The sequence below is a fragment of the Suricata suricatta genome, chromosome 10 (genome assembly GCF_006229205.1).
Source record: "Suricata suricatta isolate VVHF042 chromosome 10, meerkat_22Aug2017_6uvM2_HiC, whole genome shotgun sequence".
Lineage (NCBI taxonomy): Eukaryota > Metazoa > Chordata > Mammalia > Carnivora > Herpestidae > Suricata > Suricata suricatta.
This window is the reverse complement of record NC_043709.1, coordinates 25,342,440-25,367,788: the sequence shown is the minus strand read 5'-3', so window position 1 is coordinate 25,367,788 and position 25,349 is coordinate 25,342,440. Positions and strand designations below refer to the sequence as shown.

The 25,349-nt window shown below is 42.1% G+C and overlaps 1 protein-coding gene across 1 annotated transcript in view; it reads left to right on the top strand.

Annotated features, from left to right (window-relative positions):
- The window catches only part of PLXNC1 (plexin C1), a gene marked incomplete at its 5' end in the record, with an annotated part of 144,424 nt that overhangs the window by 51,452 nt on the left and 67,623 nt on the right, over positions 1-25,349 (top strand). The window contains 5 exons of the mRNA XM_029955443.1: positions 5,345-5,459; positions 13,623-13,776; positions 17,382-17,469; positions 19,653-19,755; positions 19,897-19,998. Coding sequence (XP_029811303.1) covers positions 5,345-5,459; positions 13,623-13,776; positions 17,382-17,469; positions 19,653-19,755; positions 19,897-19,998 — 562 coding nt within the window. The remainder of the gene's footprint in view (positions 1-5,344; positions 5,460-13,622; positions 13,777-17,381; positions 17,470-19,652; positions 19,756-19,896; positions 19,999-25,349) is intronic.

Below are 25,349 nucleotides of genomic sequence, written 5' to 3'. Positions count from 1 at the left end.
GGGATTTCAGGGAATTATTTGCACAGTAATAAGCTCTCAGTTGTTCCTTGGGCTTCTCAAAAGGGAAACGTTAAGTCAAAGATTGTCAACTATTAAGTATTCATTCCAGTGTGTTGCTGGTCTTTTTGGATAGTTGAACCTCAAAAAGTAGGTGAGGAAAGGCTCCCTCACTGTCCCAGACTGTCAAATACTAATGACAGAAGAGCCCACTTAGGGGCTGAAGTGCATTTTATATTAGTTTTTCAGGGCTTAAATGTTTGTAACTGGGGCGCCTGGATGGCTGAGTCAGTTAAGTGTCTGGCTTCGGCTCAGGTCATGATCTCATGGTTTGTGGGTTCGAGCCCCGCGTCTGGCTCTGTGCTGACAGCTCAGAGCCTGGAGCCTGCTTCAGATTTTGTGTCTCTCTCTCTGTCTCTGACCCTCCCCTGCTCGCGCTGTCTCTCTCTACCTCTCAAAAATAAATAAAAAACATAAATATTTGAAACTTAAATTTTAGGACCCATATCTACAAACACTACTGGAACTTCAGTGAGACTGAGTTGTGTGATTAAAGCTCTCTGCTTATGAGACTGTTTATTACACCGCTTACTTCAGGACACACAGAAAAGTAGGCTTCAATTTATTTTGATATTATTTTACATGTTTTTACCTGCAGTCGTGTATGTGACTTTACCTTGGTAACTGAGATGTCATGCTAAGGACCAATACACTCTCACTGAACAAGAGGGGAAAAAAAATTCTGGCCAAAGAGAGTCAGATTCCAAGGTCCCCCAGCCCAGGCCAGGGGCATTTCACCTGCCTGGAAACTTCAGCTCCTTTTCAGAGCTGGCCCTCCCTGTTCGTTACATTGGCATGAAAACAATTAATAATTTAAGTCATACCCATTTAAAAAAAAACCAGAAATGCTGTATAAATATAATACCGTAGTAATAAATGTAAAAGTCGATCCAGCTGGGCACTGTTCCCAGACTGCCAGCTGAGCCGAAACACAAGTAAAGTAGGAGAAAAACTGCTATATAATGCAAATGGCTGCAATCTCATTGTTTCCGGCTACACTTTATTGCAAATATATAGCATCAAAGGTTACATTACGGATAAATAGGTTTTGTGGGCTAACCTGGAGACCTAATCACTGTTTATAACATTATTTCTATGGGGAGAAATGTGCATTTCATGTTACAAACAGATGGGTTGCAAGCAGATTTGGGGGGGGGCACAGTAGATTTGTAAAATGGGACCTCCTGGGATTTTAACCTGTAGATGGATGTTTCATATTTGGGGCTAGTGACAGATGAAAATCAGAAGTGTCTCAGAACCCCCCCAGCCCCACCCAGTCCTTGATGTCCTTTCAACCTAGAGACTCTGCCTGACCTTCTCTAATGGGTTCCTGGGGTGCTCGTCCTGGTGAAGCTCCACCCCCAACCACTGTGGAGGCCTGGGGAAGCCAGGGGGATGTCTGACTATCTTTACCCTTTGGCATCTTATTAAGTGATTGTTAGGTTTTCTAGGAGGCCATGCAGTCGAGTGGCCAAGTGGGAGGCTCTGTAGGCAGACTTGTGTCACTTGTGGCTGTGTGATGTTGACATGTTCTTGCACTTCTCTGAGACTCTGTGTCAGCCCTGTGAAATGAGGTGGTTGTGAGGATGAATGGGGAAGTACTAAGTGTAAGCACTCAGTCCAGCGCCAGATCAGGGCAGTGTCCCTTCTTGTGGGAGCCTGGGGTGGTTATTCTGGGATGTTTGGGTTTAGTCAGATTTCTAGGAACTCAGGAAGCAAAGCCATCCTATGCAAGTACTTTCTGAATTCCAAACAGCAAACTCAGAAACAAGTGTCTGGAACCTTTCTGTTCAGGAGCTGAGGCCTAGCAGCACCTGGGGGGCTCAGTCATTAAGCATCAGACTCCTGATTTTGGCTCAGTTTATGATCTCACAGTTCAAGCCCCATGCTGGGCTCTACACTGTTAGCCCAGAGCCTGGGATTCTCTCTTCTTTTCTCTCGCTTGCTCTCTCTCTCAAACAAGTAAATAAACATTAAAAAAAAAAAAAAAGTGGAGGCCTGGATAGGTTTTGAGCATACTTTATAATGAGTTGGGTGAGGGAGGGGGTGGTTCATGTACTTAGAGAGTTAAGTGGGCATTACCGGACTCTGTTATTATCTTGAATAAGATTCCATAGCAAACTAATAAGAACAAGCCTTTTTAACTAGTTTTTTTCACTGAAGGATTTCCACATACTGTGTTTTTCACCTAAGGAAAAAAAATTTTTTTAATTTACTTTTTGATTTGGGTTTTGCTTTGTTTTGTTTCTTCGGGCAGGCAGTCTTGTCTTTGCATTCGAGCAGGTTCTATTTCCTGATCGGTGAATAAGATAGGGTCTGCATAGTGGCCTTATCGTGGAGGCATGAGATGTAGCTAGAAATAAGGCCTAGAAAAAGAAAACAGTGACTTGGAGTCTTCGGACTTTTGGGTGGACCCCCAGTAGAGGGTGGGCGGTAGCAATACCATAGAGTAAGGGAAGCAAATACATCGCTTGCCATTTTCTCCAGAATGTGCTCATTGTAATCTGAACCCAATATTCCTCTTATCTGTGGCCTGAAGAAATTGAAATGAAGCCATTTAAGAGATCAGCCTACCTGAGAGCACTTCATGAGGGTCTGCATCACCAAAAGTTGTGTCCCACCAGGAGATGCTAATTTGATCAGGGCAAAGGCTTACGTGTCTATGCACTTGACCGTTGCTTTGGTAATATATAGGAGTAAGAGTGACAGCCTTCACAAGAGATAATTTCAAAATAACTGGTTTTGTTTTACTAAAACGTGGGGCTCTAAGACCTGCTCCCCCTTCTTAAGAAATGTGACCGTGTGGGTAATGTGCTGTCATGAACATTTTATCATCTGCAATATTGGAGAAGTAATAAGATACTCTTGTCGGTTGACCATCTGGTTGTGCATTCTTAGTGTCACAGTTTGCTGTTTTCTTTATTTTATTTCTTTTACTGGTGAGAATCAAGAAATGGGAGTTTAGAAATTTCAGAGGTGTTTTATAAACAAGAAATTTATGTTGAGTTGCTTAACATGGTTGGATTTTGTTTCTACCTTACACAAAATAGGAAGTAAGAGGTTCATTATGTATTTCTTCTTTTTCTTCTTCTTCTTTCTTCAACTCCTAATTTGCCCCCTCTCTGGCCTCAGATTTGAACTTTTAGCTTACATTAAAAATAGTCTGTTTATCATAAGTAGGAGTCAGACATAAATTGTAAGGAAACTTGAGAGAGAAAATCACCACCAAAAAGGACCTATAGAGATTTCATATTTCATCCACCCATTCAAAAATATTTCTTGAAACCCCAGTATTTGCATATCTTGCTGCCAAACACTGAGGGATTTGCTGAAGGAATATTAAAAAACATTCTCCCTTCCTTTGAGGAGCTTAGAGCCTACATGGGGAGGAATGACACCGGCATGTGAAACAGTTAAGTTGTAATTCAACACAGCATATGATTAAATACCAAAATGTGTGGTTCTGACAAGAAATGCTATTGGAGTTCAGCAAAGGGAGTGATAACTCAGTGGCACTACTGTGTTCTGCCTACAAATTGGCAAATTGCAGCACTATTTGTATGAAATATTTTACACTTGTTTTTTTGGCAGCCTTAGGCCTTGACTTCCAGGCAGCGTTAAGAGCCTACGACAGCATTTGTGCTCCAGTCTCTCTAGAACCGGCTTTTTCTTTTTGTTTTTCTCAGAGACAGAGGAAGCGCCTTCTACAAACTGGAGTACCCATGAGAGGCAGGTAGTTTTTGGCAGTCCTAAGCTCGTTCAAATACAAGATAGAGAAACCAGCCTCGTCATTCTGTTCTTGAGTCCGGCCATACTTGTCCCTCTGTGGTTAACTCTCCGTGACACCGACAGGCCGTTTAATTTGAACTTAATGTCCGTGACAGACGAGCTAGCCATCAAGGGTCGGATAAATTTATGGCTGAGGAGAACTGCTGATGAAAATCCCCACGGTCAGGATGTCGGAGAAGGAACTGCCCCAGATGTAGGGGAGTTTGGACACAGATGGGTTTTCGGCAAACAGGGTTCCCCAATACTTGCTCAAAGTACTGCTTGAGGATGATGCTTAATGAAACTCACTGGCTTCCTGTTCTATTTTTGTCATATTCAAATTAGCACAGAGCTCAAAGACGAAGCCGTGGGGCCTAAATTCTTACGAATTAAAAGGGGAGAGAAGAGGAAGAAGAAGAAATGAAATGCTTGTGAAGTTAAACACCTTTCGGGGGACCACACCCCACTGCATTCAGGTCCTTTCAGGGACTCCCCACAGATGAATGTGGTTATCATTGGGTTGCTTTTCAGTCTCATGATTCATGAATTTTCCATTTCTTTTCAGACTTACTCACTCTGGTTCTCCCCTACCCCTTCATTTTAACCTGAGGCCTTGGGGAGGCTTAGATAACAGAGATGTCTTAGTCTTGCCTTGATATAATTCAGTGGAATGTTTGTGGAGTTCAGCACCTTTGAGACTAACATGACACTTGGTGTTCGTTCTTTTCATCGGGTTGGCGGCCCTTCTGGTGAGACAGGAGTTCCCAAGTTAGCATGACCTGGAGTGACCGAGATGTCAAGCAAAGAACGGTCTCACCCCTTAGTTCCTGGTCGTGTTTATCAAAGGAGTTGGCCCTGGCTGCAGCTTAAGATTTATTTGGGGTATCCTGTGAGCTGACAAACTTGAGAAAGTGGCCCTGGGAAGTGTTGCACCCACATCTTTTGATATAATTGGGTGTCTGTCTAAATAAATGTTATGTAACAGATGGGTATGGAATGGCTTATCACATTCTTGGGAGGACTCTGCCCTTGAAATATTTATATTTAATTATCCTACAACAAAGCACAAGCTAGCTTTATTATTTTTTTTAGTAACAAAAAATTCCATGGTAGGTTGATCTTCTGGGAACAAATAACAAACCTAAAATTTATACGATATGTGAACCCCTTCGTGGGCTGTGCTTTGCCAGGTTTTTCTAGAAGGGAGCTCTTTAATATTAGAACCCTCAAGAGGATGTGCTTTGGATGTATTTGGCGATGTCATCTTGAGAGGTGCCTCGGGAGTCTAAGTTCAACATGTTGTCTACATTTCGATGTGTTGTTCTCTGCTTATAGACATGATGGAAAAACACTGCTGTTGGCCTGTTGCTTTTCATGGTTTTTAGCATCATGTTCCTATTCTCGCTCAAAATGAATAGTCCACAAAGCCTGGCATTCTGCACTGAAACCAAGTATGAGAAGCTTTGAACTAATGCATGTGTGGGGTTGCTGTTTTGTTGCCTTTTGCTTTTTCTGATAGGTGTACTTTCAAAGAAGATTGTGCACGTTTAGACAACTATGAAAACTGGCTGGATATTTCATCGGGAGCTAAAAAGTGCCCTCAAATTAACCTATTTCGAAGCAGTAAAGATAAGGTAAGAGGACAGATTTTCATTTGTCTCTGTTGTCTTATTTTGTACAACTGATGCTAGCTTCCCTCTGTGTGTAAAAGATCTACGAGTATTAAGTAAGCCTAATGAGGAGAGCCCATTCATTTAGTTAGCTAATATTGAGTGCCTGGCAGATATAGTCTGCAAGATGCTAGGGAAATAGTGGAGAACAAGACCTTTCGTGAGCCTGCCCTCATGGAGTTTGTCATCTTGTAGAGCTGAAGAAAAAGTTCAAATTCATGGTCCACAAGACTCCTAAATGTGATTGAAGTGTAGAATTTTGTTTTATGGTCCTTTTCCTAACTTGTTCAGGCTTGTCCTAATAACTAGCTTTTATACGTGGCTATACACAATATTGGTAGAGAAGCCGAGAAACGAATGTGGGTCATGAAAATTACAAGGGGGTCCCTTGGAAAGCCAGTGGGCTCTTGCTGTGGCCTCACTGCCATTGGCGGCTCTTCAGCTCTGTCACTGGATGAGAGAAGGGAAGCAATGAGCAGCACATAGTCAAGCATTTTCTGATTCACAGCCCTCCATACCCTATGGGAAAATGGAATTCCTGCCTTACAATCTCAGTGGTGCTATAAGGAGACATTTTCTCCCTAATTATAGTTCTTGTATTATGAATAATTGTACAGAATCACCATCAGCAGCCAGTTGACCTGTCTGTTGAGCTCAGTGTTTTATTTGAATGCCACATTAACAAGGAAATGGGCCACTTTCTCTTTTCCCGTACACTTTGCCATTTCAAATAGCAAGAACCATACCACTTAAGATGATTTAACATTTAATAAAGGAGAGCCAGAGCATTTAATGAGTGATAAATAATAAAAGAATAAAGCTTTCAAGTCATAACTGATCAGAACTCATGGATTTAAAGGTATTTGGATGTTGTCACTTTCTATTGTCTTCCGGCAGGTGGGGGGGCGGGGCGGTGAAAAAAGAACTTTGAAAGCCTTCATCCAAACCTCTACCAGCCCTGAGTCAGAGTGAAAAAATTGTGTGAAAAAGAGGCTTATGCATCTAGGCATAGGCGTGGTCAAAATCTTATTTCTCTTATCATTCTGAAAAACAGCTAACTTGGGTGCTGATAGAGAATGGTTAAAAAAACAAAAAAACGCGATCTTTGAATATACCCAGGACTCTGATAAATGGTTAAGATTACTCAGGATTTGGGGTGCCTGGGTGGCTTGGTCAGTTAAGTGTCCAACTCTTGATTGCGGCTCGGGTCATGATCTCATGGGTGTGAGATCAAGTCTGCTGTTGGGCTCCACACTGACAGCACAGAGCCTGCTTGGGACTCTGTCTTTCCCTCTCTCATTCTCTGCCCCTACCCCACTTGCACAAGCACACTCCTCTCTCTCTCTCAAGATAAATGAACATTAAAAAAAAAAAAAAAAGATTAGCCAAGGTTTTTTTTTTTTTTTATCATCTGGAAAATTTTAAGGGGGATACTTCAGCTAAATGTAGTAAGGGAAAGCAACCTGTTCATTAAATAAAAAATGCTGCTTGCGTAATTTGCTTACGTATCTTTGGGTTCCCTGGTACACATTAATCGCCATTTCTGTCTAGTTTGGAACATTACAAAAACTGTTTACCACTCAAACAACCACTAGTGCTTTCTTCTCCACCCTGAGTCCCACTGTGGTTTACCCAAATCCCGCTAGAGCCTTCTCACACAACCATTCCCTCCCTCTCCAGCCACCACCACTCTCAAGGTAAAGGAGATAAGAATTTAGTAATCTGAGTAAAGTTTGTCTTTGAAACCACCTTTGGACTGATTATTTCAATAACATCGATAAGATGCGTGATGCGATCTCTTAGTCATATCATTTCAAAATACTGCCTGTCGTCATGGTCATCCATGACTTGCGTGAAAGTCCCAGATCTTTGTTGATTTAAATAATACCTGATCCTAATTATGGAGATGGAGGTCCATAGCTCAAATCAGAGTGTTTGCTAGTTAGTTGCCCATCATAGACGTTCGTAACATTCTAGTAACTTTCTGAGTGCAGAAAGACCCCAATATAATGCAGAGCCCTTGCTTCCAAGAATCATCATCTCTTTACACAAAACAATTAGGAGACTGTATATCCTCATCCTCATTACAGAATCGGCATTAACAAGAAATAATTGGAGCAATTCCAGTTGGCTTGGAGGGATTTCATGAGGTTTTGTTGAGCAAAAACAGCAAGATGCAGAAAAGTATGTGTAGCAAGATCTTGTATTCATCAAAAACTCAATATATGCTATTGATACATATAGCATATATGATATGCTATTGACATAGCATAGTCTATACATGTTTATGTCTCTATGTGATTATTTGAGCATGGAGAAAAATATGGAGGAATTCTTACTCGGTTGTGAACATGGGCTCTCCTGATGGCATGACAGATGATGTGGTGGAGAGGGAAGGCCAAGAGAAGTAGGGTGAAAAAGAAGAAGAAAAAGGAAATTCTCACAAACACAATAAAGGATGTATGACATCCCATTTTTGAATTATGTAAAGCTATTTGTATACCTATGAAGAGATTTTAACATTTGGTAAAAACAGCTTGTATTAATAAAAAGAGAAAAGATATAGAAGTATTTCCCATCAGCAGCAGAATTCCTAAAGAGAGACACTGGAAATATTATTTTAAAAATCAGAATGAAAGCAAGAAATTCCACTGTCACTGGTAAAACCAGCATCGTGTGTAAAGTTGTGTCTAGTGCAGTAGTACAAGAGACAAGTGATAGAAATAACTATGGGAACGGAGCAGATACAAAATATCACCGTTTGCCCATCTTAAGTGGTTTGTAGCTTCAGAACCTAAACATAATAGCTTTTAAAATGATTCAAATTAAAAGTAAAATAAGTGCTAAATGTTTAATAAACACTCAAATATCAATAACTTTACATGAGATAAAAGAGTTAATGTCCATTAATAAAAGATCCCATTCATTAAAAACAACCAAAATACTCAGCCATAAACTTAAAGAGTGAGTTATATACCCTGTCGTTTAAAATCACTCTTCTAGGAGATACATGTTAAAGACAATTACCAAAAATAGTAATTTGGGCTATGCAACAGCTTGCCTTAATTCCTTTTTTTAATGTTTTTTTAATTCAGTTTGAGAGAGAGAGAGAGAGAGCGTGTATGTGTGTGCACATGAGTGGGGGAGAAACAGAGAGAGGATTCCAAGCAGGCTCCACACTGTCAGCACAGAGTCTGACATGGGGCTCAATCCTATGACCCGTGACGTCATGAGCCAAAATCAAGAGTCAGGCACTTAACCAACTGAGTCACCCAGGTGCCCCATAAGCAATTATTTCTATAGTAATTAGATAGTGGGACAGTGGTCTATCAAGGCTATTTATAATTCATGATAGGGAAACTTCATCATAAACATAAACTTCATCATAAACAAGCAGAAATAAAAACAAAAACACAAAGCATTTTCTTGGAAGGTAGGCAAAAGATCTTGAATATATCCAGACACGTACTATGTTGCTGGGCAAGAAGTTCTCATAAAAATGTCATTTCTTCCTCAACCTATTTTCTAGATTTCATGTAATCCCAGTGAACATTTGAATAGACTTTTTCTTAAAAGTAATATAAAATTCAACTGAAATAATATGAACTTGTCAAGAATATCTAAAATGTATTTTGAAAACAGAAATTTATTTGAGCTAGACCATTACCATATGATTATAAACTATATATATATATGTATATATGTATACACACACACACACACACACACACACACACACACACACACACACACACACACATATATATATAGTGATAATAACTCAACACAAGATTCCGTTTAAAAGTAGAAATACAGGGGCACCTGGGTGGCTCAGTTGGTTGAGCATCCGACTCTTGATTTCAGCTCAGGTCATGATCCCAGGGTCATGGGATCAAGACCCATGTTGAGCTCTGTGCTGAGCCTGCTTAAGATAATCATATTCTCTCTCTCTCTCCCTCACCCCTCCTCTGCCCTTTTCTCCTGCTCTTGTGCTCTGTCTCTCAAAAAAAAAATCTTAAAGGAATATAGATCCTAAGAATAGACAAGAAAACTCAGAAATAAATGTAAAAATTTTAAAGGTCAGATATCATAAAATAAAAGGAAATAAAAGAATTATTTCATAAAATATGGTGCTAAGATAATGGATTTCAAATATGGAAACATAATTCATATTTTACATTAAGTATAAAAATAAAATTTAAACTGAGATTCATATAAAAATCCAACAAAAAAAAAAAACCCTGGAAAATAGAATTGAGTATCAGATAATTAGAAATACAATTGTCTTAGCTCTGAAGCAATGTAGTATATAATAACAAACGAAAGATATTCACATACTTGATATTTTTAAAAATCTATACAATAAAAAAACTAAGGCACACACTCAGGAAAACATTTGCAACAGGCAAAATATTAATTGCAAGATACTAAAGCTAGGAGAAATGAAAAAGAAAATCTCCAGGGCACCAAAAAAAGTGGGCAGAAAGAGGAGGTTCAGAGAGTTAGGCATAGTTAAGGAAATATGTTCAACTTCACTAGTTATCAAATAAATACAAATTAAAATGATAAGATATGCTAACACCTAGTGTTGGCAAAGCCAATTAGCACAGCCTTTTTTGGAGAGCAGTTTGCTGTGATGTTTCCAAAGGCATAAGTATATTTATTCTGCTTGAAACACTAGTTCTAGTCTTCACATTTTGAAGAAGTAACTTGAAAGAAGGAAAACTGTAAGAAGGCAGATGCCATGACAGTAGGTTTGTGGACTGAGAAACCTGGAAAGAACCGGTCTATATGGCCGTAAGGGGAATGGCTGAGTGACATACGTTCTGTTAACCTGCTAGAATGCAGTGAGCCTCATGGACATTGCCAGCCAAATGACAGACTTTCTGTCTCATCTAACTCTCCGTGTCTTCATTCTGTCTTTATCCAGCTTTTCTGAAGAAGGAGCTATCCACCTGGTAAGAAGGCATCAGCATTTTCTTTGCATTTGCCTGGAACCCACACTCAGGCAAAAATACCTTCGGCTCCCTGACTACCCTCTCCTTTCACTACATTTTTTAAAACTTGCTATTTTCAAGACCAACTTCAATTTGGCTTCTGTCCCAGTGTTCCCCTGAAACCACTCTTGGTGAGGTCACCAGTGAATGGCTTGTAGCCATTGGGCAGACGCTGTAAGTCCTCATCTTACTTGGCCTGTTGTCTGCGTTCTTGAAATGCCCACTTGCATTGCCCCCCTCCCCCATGGCACACCCCATCCATGCTCTCTTCCTACTCTCTGGCCATGTCTCAGCCTCCCCTGCTGGCTTGTTCTCTCCCTAACTTTAAATACTGGAGTTGTTTCAGACCCCATTTGGGCTGTTCCTGTCTTTAGTTTTATACTTTGTCTGTAGATCATTTTATCCATTCCCATGGCTTTATATGTCATCCTTACATTCCTGTCTCCTTTGTCTCTAGCCCAGATTGCTCCTCTGAGCTCCAGGCCCATAACTAACTTGACATAGCCTTTATTTTATACAAGTATCTTGAACTAAACACATCCAAAATTGAAATCTTATACTTTCGACCCAAAGTCTGCCTCTCCCTCTGTGTTTTCCGTTTCAGTACAGGGTACTTCCACCCATTTTTCTAACCCAAATCCCCCGTATCCACATGATCTATTTCCAGTCCCACCCCATGCTACTTCTAAAGGATATCTTGAATCAGTCAGTGCTTTCCATCTCCCCTGTCCCATCCTAGTCCAGGCTTCTATCATCTGTTAATGATCTCCTCATATCATGGCCCTCTGGTTTCTGAAATGTCACATTTCTATGTTTCTTCTAGACTATAAACTCTTCGAAGGCAGGGACTGTAGCTCTTTGGTTCACTAAGGTACTCAATACCTTGTGCAGTACTCAGCACATGTTAAGAGCTTGATAAATATTTATGGAATAGATAAAGGTGATGATGACTGTTACGTAAAAACTATGTGAGAACTGGAAGGAAATGTGAAAACTTTAAACCTGGTGAAAAAAGGATGTCAAAAGATTTCTGATCCTGTTGTCTTAGTGTTTGAGCAATGAAATGAACTTAAGGCCTAGATGTAGACAGGATAGTAGGTGATGTGACCGCGTGCTAAGATGCGTGTGCGTAAGTTAACGCTGGGTTGAAGAAGGCAGCAGGAAGAAGAGCTCAGCCATTTGCCAGAGGCGAGCTAGTGGGAGTGGTGTAGGGTTCGTCCCCGTGCTCAGGTCTGCTAGAGGTGGTTGGACTTCAGTTCACTTGAAGCTGGTTCATAAGAACTTGCCTTCTCCAGCAAGACTGTGTGACCGAGAAACAGTGGTTTGAGAATGAAAGGATGGCGGTGACCCCAGGACTAGAATGACATAGCAAGCTTATTTGAAGATGAGACCACAGAGTTTGAGGTGACCATACAGAAAGTCTGGGTGAAGGTCGGAAGGATAACAGAAGACGGATATCTCCCAGGCTGTCTGGGAGCATAGCTCTTCATGGTAGGCGGTAGGGTTTCCAATTCCTCTGCTCTCGTCTTCCTCTGGTTAGCTCACCTTCCCACCAGATCCCTTTCCTGCACCTGATGCAAAAGGGATCCACCACTGACCTATTAATTCCTTTAATTTCCTTTCTTTCTGACCTTCATTTTTTTTAACTGAAATAAAATCATATGACATTGTGTAAGCTCAAGGTGTACCACGGGTTGGTTTGATACATAGATGTATCGGCATATGATGTGTTGGCATAACATTAGCTAGCACCTCGATCACATTACATAATTAGCATTTTATTTTTTGTGGCGGGATAATTTTCCTTTTTCAACATGAGAACTGGCTGCCTTGTTTCTTTAGGTCATTCACCTGGGAAAAAGTTGCTTTAGGGGAAATTTCAAGATTTTCTTTTTTTGTCTATTTGTGTACACACACACACACACACACACACACACACACACACACACACACACACACACACACACATGCACGCACAGCCTCCCTCCCCAGAATTTAATCTTATGTTTGACCACAAATAAAACCTTAATGTTAAAAGTAGATTTTGTAGATCACCTTCTTTATCTCTAGTAACATTATCAGTAGGAAATAAAAAAGGGAAAATGTAACTTAGCATCTGGGAAATCAAGATATATCCTCTTAAATAAACCCTGCACCAAACAGAAACAAATGAAAAAAAAAAATCGTGTTTGGATGCGACTACTTAATACCACAAATATATAAGACCTCCTGACATGGATGCATATACTTAGTACAATTCCAATTAAACTCATAATCTCCTCACCCCATTTAAATAAAATAATCTTAACGTTTAGATGGAAGAATAATGTCTAGGAGATGCTAAGAAAATTATGAAAATAAAGCTAAATAAGTTGAGATTTGCCTTGTCTGATGTTAAATATACTTAAAGTCACAGTAGTAAAAGCTTGACATTGAAATAGAAGTAAATCAATAGATAATTGAAACAGCAGAATTCAGAAATAGATTCCAGGTATAGGGTCATTTAATATATGACAAAAGTGGTAGTTCAGTGGGGGAAAGGAGGGCATTTTTAAAAGTAAATGCTTATGACATAGCTGATTAACCATCTGGATGAAAATAAAGTTTGGATCCTTACCTCATACTATTTACAAAAATAAATTCCAGATAGATTACATACGTAAGTTTAACAAAACAAAGATGACGAAACAATTTTATATTTGTCTACAAGCTAAAGTTTGAGAATAACTTTATGACCAAGACAAAAACCCTGTTTTTTGATTAGATAAAAACATGTCATGTGGGGTAAAAGATACCACACATACAAGTTGCAAGACAAACAGTAGATTAGGAGAAAATATATGTCAGAAATAGGACAGATAAGGATTAATATCTTATCCTATACAGAGAGCTCTTAAATCTTGATAAGAAAAATATACACAGAGCTGAAAAAGAGTCCAAGAATATGAATATGTGATTCACAAAAGGGCAAATCAAATAGTCGATAAAACATCTCTTTCTTTATATCCGGTGTCTGAGAGGTTCTCTTTCTCTGGCGTGTCACAGGGCGAGTTCACTGAAAGCTCAGGGATGGGTGGAGAGGGAGCAGGAACAATGGTGCAGTTCCTGAATTCTCTTCTTCCCCACACAGACTGCAGTGACTGTGGTCGGAAGCTTCCCTCCGAGACAGTCGGAGTGGGGGTGCGTGGTGAGGAACGTGGACACGGGCAGGGAGCTCTGCAAGGGTAAGAGTCCACCAAGCAGGACCTGCACCTGCAACATACCGACCAGAGCAACCTACAAAGGTAGGCGGACTCAACTTGCCCAGGAAGCAAGTTGAATGTCAGGGAATTAGTATTTTTCCCACCCTTTAGACTCACTCTCTGCTTACCTCCTGGTTTCCCCTCCGTCTTGCTCACCCCTGCTCTACCTCATCTCATGACTCCAGGACCCCACTCTGATGGAGAATGACAGCTGGATAGAAGAGTGGAGTAAACCTGGAGACCATTGGACTGGCCCTATCCAAATGGTTCAGATAATTCAGAGAGCTGAGAAATTGGGAATGCCCTTGATGAGAAAAGAGAATAGCCAGTGTTCTGTCATCGTAAGATCAGTGCATTTGTTCAGGAAGGAAGTATTTATTGAATATCTATGATGTGCCAGGCACTGTGCTAGGTGCCAGGGATTCAGAGACCAAATAAGACATGTGGTCCTTGCTCACAGTATTTATAGGCTATTGGAGTAAAGACAGACAAAGGGCTAATTACAATGCAGTGTGTAAATGCAGGGGATGTAGAGAGCCATGATAAGCACAGGAAAAGGGCTCCTAACTGAACCTGGAGGGTCCCTGAGGGGACAAGGAAGGCTTCCTAGAGGATGTGTAGATTTGAGCCAAAGAAAAGGGGAGAAGAGTAGTCCAGGCAGAGATCAACTAGTGTGATGGTTAGAAAGAGAGAAAAGGCTTTGTTGGAAGAGCCAAAAAGTTAAGGTTGGTTAAGGCAAGTGGGGTAGGGAGAGGTAGAAAGGAGAATGATAGAAAATGGATACTGGGGTGCCTGGGTGGCTCAGTTGGTTAAGTGTCTGGCTCTTGATTTGGGTTCAGGTCATGATCTTATGATTTGTGAGATTATGCTGAGAACATGGAGCCTGCTTAGGATTCTCTGTCTCCCTCTCTCTCTGCCCCTTTTCCACTTTTTTCTCTCTCTCCCACTCTCCCTCGCTCCCTCTCTCCCTCTCCAAAACCAACATTTAAAAAATAAAAAGAGGGGCGCCTTGGTGGCTCAGTCGGTTTAGTGTCCGGCTTGGCTCAGGTCATGATCTCATGGTTCGTGGGTTCGTGCCCTGCATCAGGCTCTGTGCTGACAGCTCAGAGCCTGGAGCCTGTTTCAGATTCTGTGTCTCCCTCTCTCTCTGACGGTTCCCTGCCTGGGGTGTCTCTCTCTGTCTCTCAAAAATAAATAAAAAACAGGAAAAAAAAGAAAATGGATAGCAAAGAAGGCACAGAGTGTCTGGCACAAATTAGTAATTTACAGTCAATAAACTTTTGTTGAATGAATGAATGGTCACAGTGGAGGACGGCTGGAGAGTTCTGAGAAAACAGGTAGAAGAAAAGCTGTTGCAGTGATCAGGGTGAGGGCGACAGTGAGAGCTGATGCAGAGACAGATGGGGAGGGGGAGAGATGGATGCATTGCAGAGATGGTGAGGGGTTACAGTGCACACACTGAGGATTGGTGGATCCTGTGGGCGGGAAAGACTAGAAGTAGGGTCACGTTACTGGTGCACACCTCCTAAAATGGGTGAAGATCACAGCAGAGCAGAGAGCTGGTGTCCCTCAGCTAATCCCAGATCCCTCCAAAGGGCATTTAGTGTGCCAGGCCACAGACCCAAGCTTACAAAATGCCTCTCAGCCACTGGGCTCATGGATTGAATTGCTTGGAAAATGATTTCAATTCTCCACTTTTCTTTGTTTACACTATGCAGCCTTTGTGATATGCTTCTAGTTAATTTTGCTCATTAAAATGCAGCTCTTGCTCATGTATAAAATCTGTTTTTCAAGTATCGGAGATCACCTCATAAAGCTAGTTGGTTGCTTTTAGAGCAGCCATCAGTTGCACTTGACCTTTGCCTGCCCTTCGCTTTGAATGACTTGCATGTTCTGAGCCGGCAAACAGACTCACTCCCCACCTCTTGCACTCAGCCTGTCAGCGGTCATTGCCGAACTTCTGCCCGTGCCCTCACCCCTTTCATCAATTCCTGTTGCTCTTCTCCTTTGAAACACAGGAGGGAAAGTCACCTCCTTCATAACAGTCCAGGGTATTTCTGGCACCCCATGGGGCCCCCACAGTTACCCGCCATCTTGGTACCCAGGTGCTGCCTGGAACTCAGACCACTCTCATAAGATGTTTCCTAGACTGTCCTATCATTGTTGGCATTTTTCCACGTAATTCATTTATATGTCTTCCTGAATAACTGTAAATGCTACCAGAGCAGAGATCAAATATATTAGTTTCCTGGTGATATTTCCCAGTAGTGTTTTGTGCACGCATAGCTGACACGGAGGATATTACAGCTTTTCCTGGTGTTCATCACCAAACATTGGAGATTCCACTGGAATGCATTGTCACTGGGAGTTTCTCAGTGCTTACTGTCCATATGTCCATTCTCCTAACATTTACAAGTGGCTGTGCAAATGCTCTCGCTGAGAGGTCACGCCAGCCCTCCAAACCTCCTTGTCTTTACAACAGAGGGTTATCACACTTCACATATAATCACTTCATGTGAGTGGAATTCGATGTGGCATCCTGGCTCTCACAATGAATTTTACTGCCGTAGAGAAGTATCTTCTCAGACTTTGGGAATCACACACGAATAAAATTTCAGTAAAAGAAGTAAGGATGCCAACAAACTTAGGCCAACTTTTTATTTTATCAAGTAAAGCCTTCATTTTGAAAGCATCTTCCACAGTCTCCATTAACTAATCAAAGGAAGATGATATTGTACCAAAAGGGAGGGCAGTGAAAACCTCACTGAGCACGGTGCCCGGGTGCAGGAGGGTTTGAGAACTCCCGCTCCAGGCTGCGGCACCCAAACATGGTATCTGCGACCGTTTTGTGGGGAACATTGCCAGCCACAGAGTCCCAGATGCTCCCCACATGTGTTACGTCAGGATCTCTAGAAGTGTGGCTCTGGACTCTATTTCCATCAATTTCTCAAGTGACTTCGATACACAGCTGGGTTTGCGACTCACGTTGGATAGAACATGTAAGTTACAGGAAGTAGGACCGTTCTCTACCATTGATTCAGCACGGTGTTTATCTTCCTTGTCTCTTTATTCTTTTGAGGGTGATCTAGCCAATGAGTAAGCTTTCAAAAGCAAGTAAGACAACTTGAATGGTAGATCTGGTGACCATTGACTCCAAGCGGATCATGGACCCCAGCCCATGGGAACCACACTTCGAGTTTGTTAGGCAAAGATTGGTAGTGTGGATTTTGCTGAAGGAGCAGGATTTGCTCTCTAACATTCTGGTTATCATGTTCTAGGCAGTTCTTGCTTGGTGGCTTGTTTTATTCTTACGCTGTGGCCAATTACAAGCTGAGATAGTGATCCCGGGGAGAGTATGAGATGTAAATGGGCTGTAAAATGGCTTTTTTCTAGTGATTATCCGTGGGAGGCTTGGAACTCGAGGTGGGCCCTGGTCTGTTTGGAGGCTTGTGCTGTGTGCTTCGGCTGCCTGATGTGAATGGCCCACGGGAAGGAACCACATACTGATTGAAATGTTAGCAAACAGCTGGTGCCCCCCCACCCTCTATGCAAAGGAGGCAAAAATATTTATTTTTTTGCTTTTACAGCTTTGCTTGACAATAGCGGGATTCCACCATAATTGACATTTTTTTTCCCCTTTGCTCCAGATGTTTTAGTTGTCAACGTGACGTTCTCCTTCGGTTCTTGGCATTTATCAAAAAGATTCAACTTTACCAACTGCTCATCATTAAGAGAGTAAGATTTTATTTGAAATTTAAATATTCTCTCATTGGTTTTAATTTATTTATATGCTTTACGCCTCCGTTTCCTAAAGAACTCTTTTGTGGAGTAGAACTTACTAAAGTGCCTTTTGGAGCATGGCCTGATGGGAGATAGGAGGGCCCCAGAGCTAATAAGCCAGCGCGTTCGAGCCCTAATAAGTAAGGTGGAGCAGCGAAGGAGCAAACAGCTGTGCTTCAGCGTTGCTCCCGACAGGGAAAACACGTTTTCCCCAGACCGACGGGCGCCCTGACGGCAGAAGGAGGTGCTATGCTCTCCCCTGAGCCAAATGGCTTTGGGAATTTGAGTCAGGGGAGAGGGTGTGAGCATGAGAATGGGAAATCATCAAGGAGAAGGGCAAGATGAGCACTCTTTTCATCAAAAGAACAAATTAGGAGTACCTGGGTGGTTCAGTCAGTTGAGTGTCAGACTCGCAGTTCGTGAGTTCAAGCCCCACATCGGGCTCGCTGCTGTCAGCGCAAAGCCCACTTTGGATCCTCTGTCTCCTTCTCTCTCTGCCCCTTCCCCACTCACACACTCTCTCTCAAAAAGAAATAAAACAGTTAAGAAAGAAAAAGAACATGTTAGCTCCGTTCCCCCACTTTTCTGTACCACCTTTTGCCCTGTTGGGCTGTGTACCTCCCCTGAGTTAGGGCCACGCCTCACACCTTGCTTCTCAGGCAGAGACAAGACAGGGAGGAAATGTGTTTCTCAGACACATGATTTTTGAGTGAAAAGGTGGGATGGAGGTTCCCATGGAAACAACGGGAAGCCGTATTATTAGTGACTCTATAGCTCATTCAGTGGTTTGATTGACCAACTGCGTGGGTATTGAATGTTTCTCTTGGCCTGGGAATCACCGTTGCTGTGGGGGAAGTGAATTCAGACTCGAACCTGGATTGGTGGGCCACTCTACAGCTACCCAAACAGGGGCCTCTGGACCTCGTCTTCACCCTGGGGTATCTGAAAGAGGGACTGGGTTCAGTTGTTTCTAACAAACAAGTTGAATGAAGATAGGAGCAAGCAAACTTGACACAGAAAGCTTCAGAAGTCTGTGAAAATAGGAAGAGAGGGGGCGAGTTAACAAAGAATTTTATAGTTCAAAGAGAGGTGAAACAAAAAGCAGGTGCCCCAGCCCCAGTGTAGAGGCCAGGCGGAAGGAAGTGACTTGCCCGGGGGCCCACAATTAGGTAATTAAGAACCAGACCTCAGACCCACAGCTCCCCAGAGAGTGTGTGTGTTCTTTCCTTGAGTACCTGCTTCCCTTAGTACAGTACTCAGTACAGTACTCACACCTGAGGGCCAGCGACGGGGATGCAAATCACAAGGCTGCTTCTAGCTCACTTAGATAAACGCGCAGTGAGTCTGCACTTTCTATAGGTCAGAGTCTCCGGATGTTTTGACATTTCTTGGAGAATCTATAAGATATGAATGGTGTACCCTCTCGCTACCTTGGGTCTCGCACTGTCCCAGGCTGAGTCTTCACCTGGCCTCCCAGGGCCGTGTTTCCAGACCAGCCTCAGAGCCTGTTTCTACTGTTCCTTCAATTCTGATTTTCCTACCACATGCTTTTCAAGTCCTCTGCTATTACCTTCACATGAGAGGTTATTTGATTAGTAGACACAGTTCTTCCGTAATGTGGTTAAAAGCAAACACTGGCACCCCATTTCCTCTACTTGCCAGGTGATACTTTTGGTCTCACACCCCCCAGGCAGTTGGGGGTGTTGGTTACTGCTCCAGTGAGTGCGGGTGAGGGCTGGGGAGGGGGTGGGGAGACGGGAAAGTGAGTCTCCAGAGGGAAACTTACCTGAGGGCAGACAAATAGCAGAACTGGATTCAAAAACAGAGCCAGTGGGTTCCTGTTATCTACCAGCACAGCAGGTGACCCTGGCTTCAGGTTTCCATGGCAACCCCTGTCCCCCAAAGGCATCAGGCCAGTCCATCAGCCCTGAGGGCTGCCCAGAGCAGGGCACAAAGTGGGTGCTCTAGCCCAGCCTCAGAGGACTGTCCTCCCTCCCCTGGGTCCATCACACTCTGTCCAGGGATCTTTTCTTTCTTTCTTCTTTTAAATGCTTGCACACTGCATCACAGAGGGAAATGCTAGGATATGAACCTTTTCCTTAAAATGTAGGAATTAAGTTGGTTTTCCGTGTTACCAGGTGCCCAGTGTGTATTGGAACTGGCTGTGCTTGGTGTAAAAGTGAGAGGAAGTGTATTCACCCCTTCACAGCTTGTGACCCGTCTGATTACAAGACAAACCAGGTAAAGAGCCATTTTGGGTATTACAAGATTTAACCAGAAATAAGAGTTTGTGACCTCCCGATCCCAGTCCGTCTTTCGTGTTTGTTTCAAACTCTGTATTTCCCATCTGTGTGGATGTTGAAGGGATATTCTTCATTTCAGGAACACTGTCAAGGTGCTCTTGAGAAGCAGGCACCGTCCAGGACTGCGGGAGGAGGAAGATTCACCGGCAACAGGAGTCATAGCGGCACCGCAGGCTTGCAGGTCAGACCCCGGTTTTGTGCTGATCATGGAAAAAATCCCCTGTAGATGACAAAAACAGCTCCCACTACTTTGGGTTCCTTGTAAAAAATCCCTGCTTGACTTTGTACAAAAATTCCCTCTTATACTTTTGATTTTTAACCAAGTTTCACTTAATTGGCTCAATACATCAAAGACTGCACACTCACATAAAAGAAATTAAAATTCTGTAATTATGAAAAATGATATTGTTCCAGGAGGAGTGAAATTTTAAAGGTGACTTTGCAGCTCACTCGGAAGGAGTTAGAAGGAAGCATATAGCACATAGCACTGAGGGGATTTCGATTCCAGCCACATATTACGGTTGCATTCCTGGGGGGTATGTGGCGTGAGGGGAGTCTGTGCAAAGTATACAAACGATCCTCATTCAGATTGCCTGTCTTTACAGAGATGATCTAACCCAGAGCTAATAGTGCCAAAACAAAGAGTTGTTTCCATATGATATATACATGTCATATATATATATATATATATATATATCATCCACTTTCCATACATCCATCCATACACATACCTCACTCCCCATTACCCCCCAAATTTTTTTCATGGAAAGATATTTTCCATGCAGCTTCCTTGGAAATTCGTCTTATTTTCATCATAGTAAATCACCAAGTTCCACCAACAGACATGTTTGAAAAGAAAGGATATGACAATGTAAATGTTTCTGGGCAAAAAGTAGTGGCCATGCTTAGAGTGGCCGGCTTCAGCGAGTTGACAGAAGTTAATTGAGCATGTGCTATGTGGTGACAAACTAGAAAGGGTAAGTTCTCACTTTTATTAATCAGGAGGTCTAGGAGGAGTAGACAAATTAAAAACAACATTTCTTTTTCTAAAAAAAAAATAGGCTGGGTTTTCTATTTCATGACTAATCTATGGCTTTGATGTATCCATTTGCTGTTATTTAAGGTCAAGTGCCAATATAGATAAGTAGCCCAATTTTCGTCACTACTGAAAAGTTGATAGTAACTTTAGGTGAATAACTAATAGGCAGAGGGAATGTGAATCAGGATGGATTATAAAGTTAATTAAAGGCATTAGAAGGGCTTGGTGTGCCAATATCTCCAGATTTGAAAAGTCTTTGAGATTTTATTAAGTGGTGGGCTTCACTTCTCTCCCCATTGGCTTATAAAATGAAGGCACAGTGATAGGTATTTGGATCAAGGAGGCAGTGGCTTTTTAAAAAATTTATCTGTTGTCATTTCAGTTGTTCGTTTTTTCAATTTTAGTAAAGCACACCTAACACAGTTTATCATCTTTGCCACTTTTAAGTGTACGGCTCAGTAGTGTTAAGTACCTTCACACCCTCGTGCAGCCATCAGTACCGTCCATCCCCAGAACATTTCATCTTGCAAAACTGAAACCTCATACCCATTATAAAATAACTTCCCATTTTCTCTTCCCCTACCCCCAGCCCCTGGCAACCACCATTCTACTTCCTCTCTATGAATTTGATTACACTATATTACATTCATATAAGTAGAATAATACAGGATTTGTCTTTTTGTGATTGACTTATCTCATTTAACAGTGTCCTCCAGGTTCATCCATATTATAGCATGGGTCAGAAATTCTTTTTCTTTTTAATTTTTTTAATGTTTTATTTATTTTTGAGAGAGAGAGAGAGACAGTGTGAGCAGGGGAGGGCCAGAGAGAGAGGGAGACAGAATCTGAAGACAGGCTCCAGGCTCTGAGCTAGCTGTCAGCACAGAGCCCGATGTGGGGCTCGAACCCATGAACCGTGAGATCATGGCCTGAGCTGAAGCCAGACACTCAACCGACTGAGCCACCCAGGCTCCCTGAGAATTTCCTTATTTTTAATGCTGAAAAATATTCCACTGTATGTATATACTACATTTTGTTTATGCATTCATCTGTGGGTGGACACCTGGGTTGGTCTACCCTTTGGCTATTGTAAATAATGTTGCTATAAACATAGGTGTGCAAATATCTCTTGAGGACTGTTCTCAATTCTTTTGGGTATATATCCAAAAGGGGAGTTGCTGAATCATAGAGTAATTCTATTTTTAATTTTGGAGAAATGCCATGCAGTTTTTCATAGTAGTCTGCCATTTTAGATTCCTACCAACAGTGTGCAAGCATTCTCATTTCTCCACATCCTGCCAGATTCTGTGATTTTTGCATTACTGTTGTTTTTGTTTTGATGGTAGCCATTGCAAGTGGATATAGGGTGGTATTTCACTGTGGTTTTTATTTCATTTCCCTAAAAATTGGTGATATTGAGCATCCTATAATGTGCTTATTGGCCATCTGTGTATCTTCTTTGGAGAAGTGTCTATTCATTCAGGTCCTTTGCCTATTTTGTAGTCAGGTTGTTTGATTTTTGTTGTTATTAAGTCATAAGAGTTCTTTATATATTCTGGATATCAACATCTTATCAGATACATGATTGCAAAAATTTTTTACCATTGCATACATTGCCTTTTCACTCTGTTGATAGTATCTTTTGATGCATAGAAGTTCTTACTTTTGATGAAGTCCAGTTTATCGCTCTCTTTTTTTAAAATCTGTGCTTTGGGTGTCTTATCTAAGAAATCATTGCCAAATCCATTATCTAAAGGTTTTTCTCCCATATTTTCTTCTAAGAATTTTATAGAGTTTTTTTCAATGTTGGTTTATTTTGAGAGAGAGAAGAGGAGGGGCAGAGGGAGAGGGAGAGAGAATCTTAAGCTGACTCCATGCCCAGCACAGAGTCCAATGTGGGGCTTGATCCCACCAACCGTGAGATCACAAGCTGAGTCAAAACCCAGAGTTGGACAATCAACCAACTGAGCCACCCAGGTGCCCCAAGACTTACATAGTTTTAATTCTTACATTTAGGTGTTTGATCCATTTTGAGTTAATTTTTATATATGACATAAGTAAGGGTCCAACTTTATTGTTTCCCGTGTGGAAATCTAGTTCTCCCAACACCATTTGTTGAAAAGATTGTCCTTTTCCTATTTAATGGCCTTGACTCCCTTATCAAAAACCATTTGGCCAGATATGCAATGATTTCCTTCTGGGCTATCTGTTCTGTTCCAGTAGTCTGTAGGTCTGTCTTTACACCCATGTCACACTGTTTTGATTACTGTAGCATTGTAATAAGTTTTGAAATGGAAAGTGTGAATCTTCCAACTTTTCTAAGAAAAAACTTTGGGAAACAGTTAAACTTTTTATTTTGAGGTAATTGCAGATTCACATGTACTTATAAGAAAATAACACAGAGAGACCTTCCATATCTTTTATGGACATCTCCCCCAATAATAACATCTTGCAAAACCCATAACACAATATCACAACCAGGACCTTGACACTGACAACAGTCAAGGGACAGAACAGTTCTATCACCACACCCCCTTTCCTCCTCTCTCCCACTCCCCATTTCTGATCCCTGCCATCTACTAATCTATTTTCCATTTCTGTAATTGTATCATTTCAAAGAGTCTATTTAAATGGAATCATCCAGATGTGCCCTTTTGGAATTGGCCTTTTTAACTCAACATAATTCTCTAGAAATTCATCCAAGTTCTTTTATGGATCAAGAGTGTGTTCCTTTTTATTGCTGAGTGGTGGTCCAGGCAATGACTTTTAAAATTGCTTTCATGTTAAAAAAAAAAAAAAAAAGTCACTGCATCCTGGTTTTCTGCATTGTGTCTCCCTTTCCTTTTGACCTTTGACACCGTGGGGTTAAAAGAACTGGCTGAAAATAACCAAGAGCCCAAGCCTGTCTTTACTGCTGCTGTGTGAATGACCCTTCTTACTTTGGAGAAAGGTATTTTGTTGATCCTGGACTGTTTTTAGTAATTGGCTTAGATCAGAATCTTCTCGATTTTGGTTCATAGGGAACGGAGCAGTATTGGTCACAGGAGGGGTCTCAGGCTCTGACATATACCGCTGTCTTTCATTACATGTGGAGGTGTAAATCTGCATTTCCAGTCGGGGTCTTGTGTTGGCTTCGAATGAAGTGCTGAACACTTTTCCTGGCAGAGAAGCCACTGGGAGCTTTCCCTCAATGCATCTCCCCACATCACCTGTGTATCGAGCGCTTCCCGTTGGCCAGGCACCGGAGACAGCAGATGGGAATGGTGCAGACACAACCTTAGGCTTCACGATGCTGAGCTGGGGTTGGCTCTTCCGACAGGTGTGTATTGAGCACCCAGTAGACGCCATTCAATTGAGCTTCATGGGTCTGCCATGAGGAGGAAACAGATGAATCAAACCATGTGTTGCTGTCAGTCTCAAGAATCTTATACATAAGTACACAAGTAAGAATGTAAGCAAAAAAAATACCAGAAAGAAGTACCAGAAAGTACACAAACCCACAGAGCCTCTGTGCCTGCGGACTTGTCTTAGTCAGTCCTGTTTATTTAAGCCCAGTGCCTGGCAGCTAAAAGCACTTAATCAGTGTGGTTGGTTAGGGCTTTGATTGATAGATGGATTGATAGACAGAGATGGTATTTTAGCCAACTGTTGAGGGATGAGACACAGAGAGACAGAGAAGTGGGTATTCTAAGCAGAGGGGCCAGCAGCGGCAAAAGCATGGTGGGCCGTCAGACAACTCCAGGACAGCTAGTATAGGAGACCCCAAGTAATTGAATGACCTGGAACAGAAGGATGCAGGAACCTGGGGGACACTAGGCCTAAATGACCCCATGGCCTGCCTCTCTGGGGTCTCCCATGCCAGGCCCAGTTTTGGTTTTGCTCTTCAGCAGCCATAGGACCCTACTCAAGACATTTGTCTTTTAATGTATGCATTTGTTCATCCAAGGACACAGAACTTAGGCCATGGGTTCCTGGTGCATTCGCAGTCTGGGCCCGCTGCCCTCACAGTTCTGCAGCCGTATCCCCAGTCTTCACCCGCCCTATACGTATGAGCTGTCATTTATCAAGAGGGGCTGCATTGAGGAAAGGCACCACCAAAAGAGGGAAATGAACTCAAAACCCTGTGCTTGCCCTTTGGATAAGAAGTATTTTCTGCTCTGAAGGCCTGGCCTCTCTCAGATTGCTGGCCTAGTCGCCGGGCGCTCACCTCTTTTCCTTCCTTTTCTTTAACAGTCTAATATCTGGAGCCTCCACCTGCTGAGAGAAGAGGTGGCTGGTCTCTGTTTCCTGTTCTCAAAGGTTGTGAAGATCGATGATATGGTGTGGCTGTAATATTTGCTATTCCTCACAGTGTGCTTATCTCTCTAGGGTGGAAATACACCCTAGGAAGCCCTGCCTTATGCTCTGGGGACTTATGTTCATGTGGTTCTTTATTTTTCTTCCTCGCACCACCTCTGTGCATTTTAATTTCTCACAGGCAATCCACATGGACT